We start from the raw sequence: 16,426 nt of genomic DNA, 5'->3' as shown, positions 1-16,426 counted from the left end.
TAGTTCTCAGGTGTATAGTTTGCCACTCTGCTCCTTCCTTCTTGATGTAAACGGTTATGAACCATAAAGGCCTAGAAAGGAAACAAATCCAGGCAGGGACCAGTAGGAGGGTACCACCCAGGACCTTTCACAAAACAAGTCAATCAAATCATTTAATTTCAAATATTTGAAAATTTAGATTTCTATGTGGTATATCCCATATTAAATAGAATTCACTTTATATACCATAAATAATGCTAAATTTCAACTTACTTACAATGGATATTATGCTTTGTTTGCTAAATTAAAAGCCAGGCTTCTTATTAAGGCTTCATGGATATTTCCTAAAGATGTTCAATAAAGAAGAGAAAAATTATGCAACAAATTTTATTTAGCATAGTCAGTCCCAACATTCAGCACAAAAAGAGTTTACAGAGGATAGAAAGTGCATTAATAAAAGCCAGTTTTTACCAAAAGAAAACAGAAAATATATTATTGATTCAAAATATTTTACACGTGAATGATAAACTGCAATAACTTATTCTGGGCACCTACTGATAAGAGAAAGGAAGAGAAGAAAAGAATACTTTAAGAAGAGCTCGATCTCCAGCTGATCTCAGAGAAGTCAGTAGAGGTCACTGAGACCGGCAGTCTTTCTTGCTTTTTGCATTAGTGCCCTCAGCTGGAACTGTTTACGGGACAGAAGACGTACATGCTGGGAGGGGGAAAAAGTTTCAACAGTTTAGAATGGCTCTGATCCAGGCCCAGGCATGAAGTATCAGACAGTCTGTAACCTAGACGGGATCTAAGAACCCTAAACTCATATCAACCTTCCTTTGGAACTAATACTTCATTACTTGTGGCTTTTTAAACTCCACTAGATTGATGCTGGCAGGTTGTGTTACAGAAAGTAGTCTTCTGAGACCCATAAAGGCTTACTTCACAAGGAAAGCACCATACTGCAGACTCTGGCTCAGGAATTTGAGCTACATTTTGAGACAACCAAGATGCCAGGGAAACTTGTACCGTGATCCTAACAAAAGCTACAAAAAACTTTGGTAACTATGACTGTCCCCACTTGGCTAAAACAAGGGGAAGGGCAGGGATGAGCAGCACAAGCCAGCTTTAGTTCAGTGCCCAGCAAACAGCACACCTCTCTTGCCCCTCCATGTCCATCTGTCCCTAGGCTGTGCCACCCAAGTGGGGGACAGTGCACAGAAAGGGAGTCCCCTCTTGGGTCTCTGGTTTATACCTAGCCATTCATGTGCTTGCCTCAGGTCCTTGAGTGGTTTGGCCACTCGCTCATGGTGAGATAGGCAACATCAGCAAGCGAACCAACCAGCCTCCCGTGTACACTGAAGTAGCAGCGGGATCGCATATCCAAGGGTGGCTGCTGCTATTCCTAAAACCATGCTCTTCATGACCCAACAGAGAGCAGCAGCCAAGCTTGGCTTACTGGACCTTTTCTTCCTGTCTGTACAATAACATTAAGCCTGAAACAACCTTCTCTCAGAAGGGCTCTAGTACCAGTAGGGCAGCCCAATACTGTGCAGGGCTGTTTGATCTGGAAAAACAGGTCTAAAATTATGTAACGCTAAGAAAATTAACAGAAAAACAATGGGAGTGGGGCAGCCTGTGATCTCAATTTAGATGGTATGACCTGAAAGAACCAATGGAAACCTGATTATACCTCCTGACCCACCCAGGCACAGCAGTAAGGTAGAAGAATTACATTCGGCTTGATGCTGCCTGGGGGTTGGGAGGGAGTGCAGCCACTAGCCCACTTTTCTTCCCCTACTCAGCCGGAGCCTCAGCCCTCTGTAGGTGAGAAGACACTGCTCACAGCCGTATATCTCACTCGCTGTCACTTGGGAAGACAAGGAATTTTAACCCACCCTACAGAGAAACCCTCTTGGTTTGTGGTTTTCGTGGTCAGTGCCTCTCAAAACACAAGTTCCAAAATCCTGGAAAGCAGAGTGAGGAAGACATACCTTCAGGAAGACATCCAGGTCTATTACTCCCCGCCTCAAAGCTTCTCCCAGGTAAAAAATAGTGTCTTCAATAGCATTTTCCTCTGCGTAGAGATTTAGGATCTGTTTGTATAGTGGGGCTGTGGGAATGATAACTTCATCAATATCATTGTTTTCAGACTGATTTTCCATTTTCTCCAGAGCAGAACTGAGTTCTTCGTCCTTCTTTCTCAAAAGTTCTATGTTTTTATCAACCTCAGCCTGAAAACACAACAGTCCAAGCATGATGACTTCATACTAATTGTACATAATTACCTGCTTATCAGACATTTACAATTCAACTTCATAGAAACAGATGAGCTAATAAAAAAGCAAGGTTGAAACAAGTCATGGATGAGATTAATGTTTCAAATAACACATTGGTTAAAGGTAGAGAAAAAGGTGTGATCTAATATGCCGAGTGAAACAGGATAATGTTGGAAATACCCTGAACTGAGCACTTTCGGTGGCAGTGATAAGCTTGACACTTGTCAGTGACAAATGATATTGCAAATTAAGTCATCAGACAAGATACTTTCCAGCAGGAGATTCCTTACATGAAAATCATAAAAGACGTCCTTCTTCCAAACAAGTGGGCACCTGCCACAGAGGAATAACTTCCCTAGCCTTACCGAGGATTCAACACACAGAACCCCAAACACTTGAACTGTGGTCACGAGATATCGCAGGTGGCGGCTGCAGGCTCTGACCTGAACTGGTGTTACTTTCCCAAACTTTTGAAGATAGCTGGCTACTGCGAAGCTCACTTCACACACTAGAACCATTCTGTAAGACTGATGTGTACCTACAAATCACACTCCCAAAAAGCCCTCAAACCCTCAAACATTCAATAACTCTTGACCCTTTCACCAAAGATGTACATTTATTGGAATAAATGCTCCTTCACAAGAATGAAAGTGGAGAGTGAAGCTGACACTCACATTATGCTAGTGCCTCTACATCAGTAAACAAACCCACAGGGCTGACTTTTCAGGGCACAGTAGTCTGATAAAAATGTGAGAAAGCCTAAGAGCTAAAGGTTGCATACACTATATTTATACATAACTCTTAAGTCACCCAAATATCTCTGGATTATTAAGTTAGAAGGGCTCACTGAAGAGACTTTAAATATAGCTCAAACAACATTTGGAAACAATAAAAAAGAACTGACCCTTTAGTCTGCACCCAAGGTCTGCAGATATTTATCATGGCTAGAGCTCTCTAAAATTGTTATTTCCTAGTAACTGGTACATCAAGCACTCAAACAGTCCTCCTCTGGTCAAAACATCATCCCCTAGGGGAAGGTGCAAGCAAAAATGCTCTAAATACCATCCACCTCCCAATCAAAGACCAAATTCCAAACACAGTCTCCATTTTTAACAAAGCTAGAGAGAAGCTATATTCAAATGCTTAAAGACGTGTAATTTTCTGAGCTCTTACCATCCCCACAATGTCCAGGGTAACCAAGGTACATATAGAACATTCTGCCATGGCTACAATTCAATCTAAAAATCACAGCTATTCAATGTGTTACTTACTACTTCTTGATCTAAACGGGTAACCATCTCTTCCAGTTTCTGGTGACCTTTTTTCAGGTCTTCCTCTGTTCGTTTCAAGGCATTGAGCTCTGCCTGGGCACGATCCATTTCCTCCTTCATCCGCCATCTCAGTTTGTCACTGACCGCTGAGATGAGAGAAGCTCGGATGGTGTCCTCGCTGATCGTGCCATCCCTACTGGGACCTGCAGGAGAAAAAGGCAAAAAAACACTTGCTTATTTTCCAAGCTCTTTCTATTCCTTTCACAGGAACCTTGAGAAAACAGGACAAAATATGTGCTGACACTTGCAAAGTGGGAGGAAAGAAAAATTAAACGTTACAATTTCATCAAAAATAACATTAAAATCTGAGTTGATTCAGAAATACTTTCTCTGTAAGAGATTACTATTAATCCATATTTACCTGCTTTCTCTACTTTAGCTATTTTCTCAATGAGGCAGAGGCTGTGTCCCTAGAGATTACAGTTATTTCTAAATCTCCAACAAAGGGGACAGCAAATGTATACCAAAGAAAAACATTTGATTCAGGTCCAGTCCATTCTCAGGCTTCACTGCGAAGATGAAGGAGACAGGAACCCACTGTAGAGGCCAGTAAGAGGACTGAGAACGGGCAGAGATCCCCTAAAGTAATGTACAGGTTACTAAGGCTTCCCTCTGCAAGACTGTTACCCTTTACTCTTTACCAAAAGAATAGGAAATAACAGATGAGCAAAAGAGAACAACATCCAGAAAATGCAACAGCTGATAAACTTGTTTATTCTAATTCTTTACTGTCCTCTTCCAAATGTCCCTTCCTGACCAGTGTCTTATAGAATTTCCTTGCACATTTCAGGTCAAATAAACTTGTCTCTCAGATATTTTCTCCAAAAGGTCCTTCCTTTAACATAAGTATGGATACTCTTTATACTATCAACATTCTTCACTGAGAGTCCTAAATCAGCAAATGTAGAAATGGTATTTTGATTTTCAATTATGTCTGATGATGGAATATCATGTGGGGAATTATATTTGACTTTTATTGTCTACAACGAATAAAGAATGATTACAGACTGACAGAAAGTATCACTTCCACTTTGAGCTGAAAATTTATCACCTTGACATTGAAGTTCCACTGATCAGAAAAAAAAAACCCTTTAATGTGTTTGCAGAAATGTACCCCAACTCTCACCACTCATGTCCCCATTCATTACAAGCCCCTTCCTGGTACCAAAGCACACTGTTTCTAAAAGGCAACTGCGTTGTCCAAACTACACCACAACCAGCACCACGTGTGCTCTTCAGGGTCCCATTTGATCACAACTCTCGTCTCCATCAGCTGTTCTGGTCACTCCACTTTTTAGTTTTTGATTAGTAGAGCTGTCTTCTCCCAGAAGCTGATCCATACCTAGGTTTCCTGGAGTGCTTTTCTGGGCTTTTGTAAATGACTCTAGGAGACTCTGGTGTTCTCAGGTGTCACAAGTTTTGAAAGGAAGAGTCTAAGTCTAGAATTCTGCTTTTTTTTTTCTCTCTCTTTTTTCCACCATAGAAGAACTACATTTTTTCTGACTTGGATTTTCTTCTTTGCAAGTGCAAATGAGTACAGACAGTGTCTCCCAAGGCCACGTTTTCCTTGTACCTGTACACAGTGAAAGGAAGAGCCCCCATATCAGACCTCCAGTGTTCACTACTTCTCCCTGTAAGGGTCTCCCTCTTTCCTGCTGGAAACCTCTTGCGGAGGAGAGCCCGAACAGTCTCCATCTTACAGAGTTCACACAGAGGCGATTCCTACTTTTGGTTGTTTACTAATATACCAATCCATATAGTAAATGCTTTCCAGAATTCACTTCTGATTTTATAAAAGTATTTCAGCTTATTACTTCATATTTCTGAGAAGCAAAAGTATTAACTCTTTTAGACAACCTGTGCTTTAGAAGAATTCAGAGTTGTAAGCTGGAGGGCAACCACATTTCCTCTATGAAAACAGAGGTCTCGTTTTTCACATCCCTAGCCTCTTAATACGTAACTTTTTCCAAGTGTTCTCATCAATTCACCAGCTACTGCATCACCTCCGGGCTCATTCCCATTTTTCTTATCGTTTTCCTCTCTGACCACCTCTTTTTTTTTTTTTCCTGAGGAAGATTAACCCTGAGCTAACATCTGTGCCAGTTTTCTTCTGTTCTGTATGTGGGTCGCCACCACAGCATGGTCACCAAGTGGTGTAGGTCTACGCCCAGGATCTAAGCCCACAAACCCGGGCTACCGAAGTGGAGCGCGCCGAATTTAACCACTATGCCACGGGGCCGGCCCCTCTCTGACCACCTCTTTATTAACATGTCCTCCCCTATAGACACCAGGATGACTCCAGCAACCTTCCTGAATTCACCAATTCATATCTCCACTCACTCCTTCTTGCACCTTCGACCTGTCTTTCTACACTCCTGCTCCCAGTGAGCATCTCCCCTCAGCCCTGACTCCTTGTCCACCTCATAGTCCTGTATACAGGCTGCCTGCCAAGGTGGCTTCTCTAACTCCGTCAGATCACCAGGACTTCTAACTCCATGGCCTTGCCTGCCACACCTAACCAAAATTCTCAATCCTTCTGATTCTTTCTTAAAGCCCTAAACCTTCTTTTACCATCTTCACACAAAGGCAAAAATCCTCAGAACATCTTCAAAGAAGCTGAACACATCAGATGGGAGTCTCCCACTCTCTTTTCTCCCTGTTTCTTGCGGAACAAAACTCCTAACCCCTTTAGTCAGGTGCCTGACTCCTCACTGTTCACAAGGACTAAACTCCCTTTCTCAGCAAGACGACTTGCTCTCCTCCAGATCCCTTCGAAGGACCAGTTGCTTTTAAGCTTTCGTCTATTCTTCTTCCTAATTCTAATTAGTCTATGAACAATGACTGCTTTTTCTACTTTGCTTTTGTTCTTGTTCTCTGGTTAAGTTCTGCTCTTGGCTAAGGAAAGGACCATTTATTCACCTCTCTTCCTAGCTCCAAACCTTGGGTACTCTTTGAAACTCTATTCTCTCTAGTTCTTACCTCCTCTGAGTTCAAGTCCAGTCTTATCCAACATCACTCTAATCCATGCACATTCTCAATGGGGGTGACAGTGCGCTCTGGGGATGAAGTTTGGTTCTTAGGAGGTAAAAAAAAAAAAAATCTTGCTCTTTTTATACATATAGTACATAAACAGATATACAGTATAATCTATGGTATTAACAGTTCATGGGGGGAATGACGAAGGAAAAAACGTCTAAAAAGGTTCCTGAGGGGGATGATAATGAAAAAGAGGTTAAGAAACACTGTTGTAATCCATCTGTGATTCTTGTTTTTTTTTACCAGTTATTTTATTGCTACTGTAAACTTCTACTTGCTGGCCTTATCAGCACATCCCAATCTCTTTCCTAAAATTATGGTCTCCATTTGCTACAACACTTAAGTTATGCTAATCACAACCCCTGAAAGGCAAACTTCCAGGAGGCCCTGCTGATGACCCGGGGGCTCTAGCTACCTCTCCCAGATGATTCTGCTCTTTTCCATAGTCAGCTTTCCCTCTTCCATTAACAAACTCTAAGTCACTCTAAAATAACAAAAAGAGTTGAATGCTCTTGAATATTAGACTCCATCTTCTGTCATTAAATATGGTTAAAGCTAATCTCCACTAATGATCCTTCCTCTATTAGCCATAATTAATTCCCAGAACATCAGCACAACAAATAGAATCTGCTTTCTTAACAGTTCTTACTATATTTATCAGTTTAAAAACATACTTTTCAGGGCCGGCCCCATGGCTTAGCGGTTAAGTGCACGTGCTCCGATGCTGGCGGCCCGGGGTTGGGATCCCAGCACTGCTTCTCTGGCCATGCTGAGGCCGTGTCCCAGATACAGCAGTTAGAAGGATGTGCAACTATGACGTACAACTATCTACTGGGGCTTTGGGGGGAAAAAATAAATAAATAAAAAATTAAAAACATACTTTTCTGGAGGGAGGGACTGTATAATTCTTACTATGCACCCTAAACCCTAAACACAGGAGCGGCATTGCTGCTGAGTGATTTCCTGAAACCAATGGCATCAGCTATCCTCTAGGAGGCGTCCTGGAGCAAAGCAACCTCAAGGCCCCAGGTGGTCAGCAGTCCTTAGGAAGTGCTCTTTCGGAACCTTCCCTTCTCTTACATTCTGCTGGGATGTAGAAGGTGATTATTGAAATTGCTCACAAATATATATGAGCTGCAAAATAAATAAGGTAGTATTAAACCAAATGAAAGATCTAATCAATATCTCTACCACCTGAAAATCGGAAGACTAAACTTCTAAAGCTCTATTGCTTTGAAGGGGCATGTGTTGGAAAGGGTGCTGAAAAGTGAATAGCAGCATGAAATCTTGAACATCACAGATTTCAGCACTATCACTGCTTCCATTTACTCAAACAGTTCTGTCTGAGCAGCTACCACAATTCGGTGCTAGGCTCTTCAAGAGTCAAATTCTTTAAAGACACTGTTCCTGTCCCCAACGGGGCAGCCAAATTTTACCAGGAAATATTACCATAACTCCATCTCTTTGACTTGCTTTGGTTTGCCATGGAGGTGAAAACTGATTTATAATTTTGATTTCTCACAAATTTAAAAGATTACAAAAAATGCAAACTGAAATTAAATCTGAGAAAATTTATTGCAACAACTTAATACAGGGTGGAATAAATATTAAATTAGTTCTGTAGGGGCGGGGCTGGCCTGGTGGCGTAGTGGTTAAGTTCGCATGCTCCACTTTGGCAGCCCAGGGTTTGCAGGTTCAGATCCTGAGTGCGGACCTACACACTGCTCGTTAAGCCATGCTGTGGCTGCGGCCCACAAACAAAATAGAGGAAGACTGGCACAGATGTTAGCTCAGGGACAATCTTCCTCACCAAAAAAACAAACAAAAATTATTTCTGTAACAACCTACCCCTTTTGAAATACAAACCAAAGGTAAGTTTCTAACCTATTCTCTATTGAAAAAAAAAAAAAAAGATCTCAAGGTATAGGAATCCCTCACAATTCCTGGTTTGTAACATGAGTGGTGACCCAACCCACGTTTAAGTAAAGCATGTACCTCCTTTTCCAATGCTCCAGGCTGCCCTTCTCATCTTGAAATTACAATATCAGGCAGAAGTTTTTGGCAGATCTTAATCTTTTAAAAATATACCTTTTTCTTTTTTGTACTCTGGGGTATTTTTTAAAGTCAAGACAAAATACTTCATAGTTTGGTCTGATGCAGTAAAGAATTTACCTTACCCAAAGAGAGGTCTGGCTTCTGCCCTTGGCCCCTGTGGGGGATCTCTAAGGCCCTGAAATGTCCTGCCTGATAAGAGTGTCTTTGTTTACTTGGGGGCCTTGGCCCACACCAGAGAGTCTAACAGTATGATTTATGGTATGGGCTTTGGGCCATGCCTTAAAAGCTCAACCTCTGGTGGGGCTGGAGACTCAAGGTCAGTCACATGGGCAGTCTCACGTCTATGTGACCGAGCCTCAATAAAAATTCTGGAGATCAAGGCCCAGGAAAGCTTCCTCGGTTGGCAACACTCTATGCATAATAACTCCACTGGGAGAGGACAACTAGAAACCTCATATCTGGAACTTTCTGGACTGCCCCATGCATCTCTTCCTTTACCAGATTTTAGTCTGTATCCTTTAGCTGTAATAAACCATAAGAGTGAGTACAACAGCTGTCACTGAGTTCTGTGAGTCCTAGAGAATTATCAGACCTAAGGGTGGTCTTGGGCACCCCTGAACTTGCAATTGGTGTCAGAAGTGAGGGTGGTCTTATGGACTTCCCAAACTTTATAGGTCCTTAACTGGGAGCATTTTCTTACTTAATCAAGAATTTTGCCATTCATGGCAATTTGTAGAATAAGTCAGTCTACCTCAAATGAGGATGGGTGAAAGGTAACATTTTCCCTCACTTACTAAATACACATAATAAAAAATACCAGAGTTAACTCTTATTTCATGAGAACCTTCCATAGACTCAATATGACTTAAAGACTTAGCTGTTCATTTGGACAGAATTTAGGCCAAATCAAAATCTCTAGTTTCTTATATTGTACTAATTTATTAATTCCTTAAAAGAGAGCAAAGAGTGATTTACAAAATAATGACTAGTAAAGATGGTATCTCATTAAGTCCCCATTTTATGATAAGGATGCATTAACAATAGGAATTTTAAAACTTGTTTCTAAAAGAATTTATCTTACTATATCCTATATGAAATTTTATTATGGTTCCTGTGAGATAGAAGAATCCTTCTCCCAGAAATTAGGGGCCCAAATGGTTATGAATATAGTTAGGCATTCAAATATGTGGTCAATCATATGCAGCAGTTCAAGTGTTCCATTTATTTGTATAGAAGTTGTCTGAACTATTAAAGGCTTAAGGGTCTTTTTATAACTAGCCTGGATTTTTCACACACAAACACATCAACAAACTTTGTTAAAATTATTACGTTAAAATGGGTCAAGTTATACTGATCTAAATTTTCAAATCCCTGGTTTTAAAAAAACACATTTAAATCCTGGATTTATATTCTGTTTCTCTTATAAAATACGTTAAGGCAAAAGCTACGATATAGCACCAAGTAAGTCTTTTCAAATAAGTCTCCAGCTAAAGTTATTAACACTCAAAATGGGAACCAAGCTGAGGCAGCAGTCGCCTGGCTTTCTATAAAGGTCAGAGTTCACCTGAGGAAGCTAGAAATGCCAAGATTAGACCCAGTCCTTTCCTCTAGCACAAGCAGACTTTATTATACAGTATATTTGAACATTTTAAACCTTCTAATTTCTAAAAAGAAGAGAACTGTAATTAAGATCTGAAATATGAAAGCCAAAAAAGCAAAACCCAGATTAAAGTTCAAAATTCAATGAACCTTGACACTTTAAGAGACTGTTTATATAAACAAATAAAAAAGATTTGGTGGAAGATTCTCATCTTCTTCTTGATCATTTTTCAAACAAAATTTTTGCCTCAAACATCTTTAAGAGAAATTTTAATATTCCTTATACCTGCTATAACAAGCATTGGATTAAGAAGAAGTTGTGGCAAACTGCCATGCTCACGTCCCCAAAGACTGACCTTTACTGATGCAGAGTCAGATTTCAGAAGTGCCCTTTGACAATTCCAGATTGGTAGCAATTGAAAAGGTAACAAGAGATTTTGAGAAAAATCCTAAGCAAAACCTCATTTAAATGTCAAGTAGAATCTGATCACTAAACCTAATCCTTAGGAAATAAGACATAATTTTTCTACTATTGGGAAATCAATACTGTACACCCACTAGATCTGATAATTCAATGAATAATTTAGGCCAGTATCTTAAGTGCACTAGTATACGCTACTTGATTTAAAACCATCTTTAAACACTTAAGACAATCAGTTTTATTTATCTCCCAACAGCAATAACTGATGATCACTATTTCCTATAACTCAAAAGGGAGCTCATTTATATTAAAGAGAGAATCCACAGTAACCTCAAAGTAAAATACCAAATAACTAAACAGTAACTTTTCTGACCTCACCTCTAACCAGCAAAAGTGAATCATTTGCCCAGCATTTTTGCTTCCAGACGTTATTTGCTTAGACCCTAACCCACACACAAACAGGTGTGCACTAGTACACCCACCATGATCGAGGTGCCCAGGGTGCCATATCCGGGAAGGACAGTTTCCGTAAGCTAAATTCATTAATCCAGGATGGCCAAGACAGTCAGGAAAACCTTGTCATGTTTACTAGCTTCTTATCCTCAAAGGAATATTACTCAATAAGAAGCTTTCTTATTTTTCTTCAGTTTTTCTTTTCTCTTTACCTAATTTTTAAATATGGACCAACAAGTGGAAAAAATGGAAATGAAATCATTTGGTTGCAGCATTTACATGGTTTTGCACTCCAACATTTTTAAACAAGACTTTAATAAAGGTAAACCTGGTTTCTCAAATGTCTGTTGATAATACCCTTCCAAACTTACTGCCTCTGATCCTTGTTATGATTGAGTTTAGGAACAAAATCTTAAAATGACATTATTAAACTCTGAGACTGAGATATACAGTACTTAGGAACATTTTCCAAGAGAAATTCTGTAGTAGGCATTGGCTTTAACTCTAGGGGTTACGACTCATAACTTTCTAGTAACAAATGGAGGCCAGATTGTCTCCTGTTGGGTGTGTCATACCATATGATAACCCAATAATTAAGGCTGCACATTTTAGTTATTTTAGACAAAATTACACGAATTATATTAAACTCAAACATCATTCCACAGAAGACTATGTAGGTGCGCTACTCTGGACCTTGCTAGAGTACAATTCTTTGTCTGAAATTATTTCACATATAAGAGTATTCATATACCTGACGCGCCAGGTTAAATGTGACAAGAGGGGCATCAGCAACTGAATATTTATGTATTTCCCTAAGCATCTTGCCTGATAGCTCCCAACCGCCGATTGTCCCAAAAGATGACAAGAAACAAAAATCAGTAAATAAAAAAATAAGTGAGGATAGCACCCATTCTTCAATGTTACTTTATTAAACTATAACAAACCAAAAATCATACTGTATGTATGTTAAGGGCCTAAAGTCTAGGATTCAGAATTATAAATCAACCATAATCATCTACATGGCCTCCTGAAATAAATCAACCTTCAAAAGAGAACTTTCACACTGTGCTGAGACTGGCATTAAGGGATTGTCAAACTTTTAAACCTCCTCCTGTTTGACAGGGGTAGGGTACCGGTGGTGGTGAAGACACCACCTAATGTCTCACCTGGTGCTCATACCCGTCATTTTTTAGGGATCTTGTATGTGAAATTGGTTAATTAAGATATATATAGTCATGGACAAAGCAGTTTCTCTTTTGCTCCTCCAGTAATAGGAAAAAGGATCTTTGTGTTAAGTTTCAATATATATTACCAATTAGATTTTATTTTTTTGCTGTGTGAATAGGTTTGTTCCTTCATTACTCACTGACCACCAAACTATGGATGAATCAACAAATTCAATGTGACACTAAGTAAATTTTCAACAGTCTAGACAATAAAGAGTCCCCAAGAACTATAGTTTTGTAGAAATTATTTTGTTTTGTAAATGTAAAATCCATTTTAAAAGTATGGTTTTGGTTAGCATATAATGAATGGCTATGGCTAAAACTAAATGACAGTGTTTTTGTGTTTTGCTTTAAAAATACAGTCAAAAAGTTAAATTTGACTTGGGCTCTAATATACCTCCCTGTAAAATATAAATCAAAGGCCTATGGCAACAGTGTGAAGGAAATGCTGTGTAGCAAGACCAGTAAGTTATGATATACCCAACAGCTTTATGCTGGTATTTGATAGGTTGAAAGAAGAAAAACTCTGAGCTAGCTTACTAGGGAATTTGAAACGTGACTGTGAGATATAACACATGCACTCAAATCACAGGGGATGAGGCCACTGAAGTTGATAGGCTGATTAGAAACCAAACACGTCGGGCCGGCCCCGTGGCTTAGCGGTTAAGTGCACGCGCTCCGCTGCTGGCGGCCCGGGTTTGGATCCTGGGCGCGCACCGACGCACCGCTTCTCCAGCCATGCTGAGGCCGCGTCCCACATACAGCAACTAGAAGGATGTGCAACTGTGACATACAACTATCTACTGGGGCTTTGGGGGAAAAATAAATAAATAAAATTATTAAAAAAAAAGAGGAGGATTGGCAGATGTTAGCCCAGGGCTGATCTTCCTCACAAAAAAAAAAAAAGAAACCAAACATGACTGTCTAATACTACGATGGCCAAAGCCTCTATCGACCACTATTATTATCAGTTAACAACTCTACCAAAAACATTCCAAAATGAGCCCTTGCAAAGTAGGTTAATATGTTAGGAACAGAAATAGAAATATCCAAGTGGGATATGGGACAAATGACAAGATAAACTTTTCCATTCTCAAAAAGAAACCACGAAAAAAGTACACAGCATGTGTGTAAAGGAAAAAGTTTTCCATACTAAAGATTTATGTAGTTCTTTGTGTTGGAAATAGAAAGAGGAGTTGTATGTAAAAATGTGAGGCTTATTCTTTTTGACAGCATCTTTTAAAATAAATTAGAAGTATGACTTCATATACATAAAACAAACTTTCCATTTGGAAATGGATTTCCACTTGAACACAGGAAAAATTAATGTCATACATCCCAAAAGCACATCTATCCCTTCATGGATCATTTGATTCAAAGAACTACCCTCAAGACGTGAATTAGCTACATGATTCCTTTCAAGGACAAGAATCTTAATGACAGATCCAAAGTGTCCAAAAACAGATTCTATTTAGGGGCAATCAAGTCCTAGGCCAGTTTCCCCCTCAGTTATATCAGAGTTTCCAAAACACTAAATAAATCGAGGTTGAAGACATCTGTACCACTCTCTGATAACAAGACTCCATCAAGATGAAATAAACCTGGATATTCTGGCACAAGGGAAGTAGGGCTGATAGCACATCCTCCAATGAACGTCATAAAGGAGCCAGTCAGTCCACTGACTTTCTTCACAGATATTCATGCCATGGAGGTTTCATTGAGTGGCACCACACTTTTCTGGGTCCCAAAGGGGACCACACTACAGTAACATTCTTGGGCATTTGCTTGATAAATCTTAAATCTTTCTTAATTTGGATTATAATATCCAACAACTTCATCACTCCCAGATAATTGCCACCCACGTGCACCAAGAGCACATCAGGAACTGGCAGACAGTGCTGTGTGTGAATCAAGGGGCGAATTAACTGATCCCACATCATGCCACTGTTCTCTATCCAATGGAGTTTGGCATTCTCCATGGGAATGCTTAGCTGGGGACTAAAGTTTCTCTTGAGTGCCCATTTTTCAGCCCTGAAAACATATGAATGACCACATATATCCATACCTGCTCTGCTTTCTTCTGGCATCTGCTATTAAGAGAATATAAGCAAGTATTAATGTTGACTCCTAAACTTATTCTTTATAACTTGGTGGTGGTCAAGTAGTTTTAAAGCTTTAAAATCAGAGTTTCAAGTTCTCTTATAGGTTTGGCAATGCCAACTTGGTGAAAGTTATACGCCTAGCCCTAACAAAAATGTTTCCTCTTAAGAAACATATACTTTAATCTGAAAAAACAGAAATTTAAATTTTTAAGTTTTTCAAAATTTAAGTTTTATCCTCAGATATCAAGAAATGTTTACCATCCTTCTTATGCCTTTGTTGATAAATAATGCCTGCAATGGACAGAACAATCTAAGGAAAGTTGTCCAAGATCCACATCTTTTCCCGCTGATCTTCCAGTAGAAAATGTTTTAGTAGTCACTTGCAAAGATGATATCCAAAAAATACAACTGGTCTTACAACGACTGCAAGGAAGAATTCAAGTTACAGATCACAACTTTTCCCTTCCTTAAATAATGCAAGTGTATTAAAATATCACTATGATTGCCCAGACGTGATGGAAAAGTTTTTTCATTATCCATCACCTGCCGTTACTGCTTGGTCAATGCCCTCAGCAAGCTCCAACCTCATGAAGGTGGTTTTGAGTGAGGTTAAGCAGGAAGCTGTCTGCCCAGATAACAAAAAAGCTATAAAATGAGATGACAAAACAAGCCTTCTGATTTTCTTTTAAATGTTGTTCTTCAAAATCTACACTAAATGGAGTCAGAAAGAGCTGTTTTAAGTCTCAAGATCTGTATCCATCTTCCGTCTTCTTCACTACTCTATTACTTCATTTTTAAGTGGTTCTTTTACTTCAATATTGTTGGAGATGGTTAAAAACCAACACTTGCACAGACACCCACATAAATAAGAAAAAGACATAAGTTAATTAACGATGCCTTCAAACAGGTGTGTTTCACACCATAAAATCAAAATCTGTAAGGTGAAACCATCAAGTTCCACAAAGTACAAGGATAAATAATCACACTTATTCTTTCACATGGCCTCAGTAGCACAGAGAATAATAGCACAAATCCTGATGACCACTGCTAGACTGAGAAAATGTGGACTACTAGTGAACTCTAACATTCAAATGATACTTTTATGTTTCTGTTTTCCTTTATTACAATTTTGAAGTTCAACAGTGTTTTCATAATGTACTACTAAAACACGATGAAGAGGGGCCGGCCCCGTGTCGTAGTGGTTAAGTGTGCGCGCTCCGCTGCTGGCGGCCCGGGTTCGGATCCCGGGCACGCACTAACACTGTTTGTCAGGCCATGCTGTGGTGGCGTCCCATATAAAGTAGAGGAAGATGGGCACAGATGTTAGCTCAGGGCCAGTCTTCCTCAGCAAAAAGAGGAGGATTGGCATGGATGTTAGCTCAGGGCCAGTCTTCCTCAAACACACAAAAAAAGCTAAAACACGATGAAGAAAACAAGTAAGCAAGCAACAAAGGGTAGAAAGACAATACATATTAAAGGATATCCTAGATTATCATAAAATGATCATTGGTTTCTAGCCTTTCTAAGACAGTACTCAAAAAAATATAATAAAATATTAATTCCTTTGATAATCTGTTCTAAAAATATAAACATTAGGTTTGATTTTAAATATACCATTTTCCCCACATTCCTATTTTTTGGATATACAGAAATTATCTAGTCTAAGCTGTAAAATGTCTCATACCTATTGTATTGAAATAAGTTAACATATAAAAGATCTTTAGAAACTGAGGTTCTCTACAAATCAAAGGGATCATATGATCATCTCAATGAGAAACAGGACGACAAACAGCATTATTCCCATTTTACTGATGATGCCTGAACCAAAATGGAGAGTTTAACAAGATTTAGTGTGCTTTCCTTATGGATTAAAGATCTCCCATCATTAGGTTTCTAACTTAATCATTTAAATTATATTGCAGAAAAAGAGCTACATTACAGTAAGGAT

At 39.3% G+C, this 16,426-nt stretch overlaps 1 protein-coding gene across 2 annotated transcripts in view; it reads right to left on the bottom strand.

Annotated features, from left to right (window-relative positions):
• Positions 1–9: 9 nt before the first annotated feature.
• The window catches only part of TSG101 (tumor susceptibility 101), a 48,757-nt gene continuing 32,340 nt past the window's right edge, over positions 10–16,426 (bottom strand). Inside the window, exons 8-11 of one of the 2 annotated variants that reach the window (XM_087433116.1) lie at positions 3,527–3,729; positions 1,971–2,210; positions 257–323; positions 10–71 (exon numbers count right to left, since the gene is read on the bottom strand). In XM_087433116.1, coding sequence (XP_087289242.1) covers positions 303–323; positions 1,971–2,210; positions 3,527–3,729 — 464 coding nt within the window. In that variant the 3' untranslated portion in view covers positions 10–71; positions 257–302. Of the gene's footprint in view, positions 72–256; positions 324–352; positions 695–1,970; positions 2,211–3,526; positions 3,730–16,426 lie in introns of those variants that run through there. The other variant, XM_004418501.2, reaches the window with a different exon arrangement.

Source organism: Ceratotherium simum, chromosome 7 (assembly GCF_057802395.1).
Source record: "Ceratotherium simum simum isolate JZ-2026a chromosome 7, ASM5780239v1, whole genome shotgun sequence".
NCBI lineage: Eukaryota > Metazoa > Chordata > Mammalia > Perissodactyla > Rhinocerotidae > Ceratotherium > Ceratotherium simum.
The sequence above is the reverse complement of the archived record's forward strand: the minus strand, read 5'-3'. Positions and strand labels throughout refer to the sequence as shown.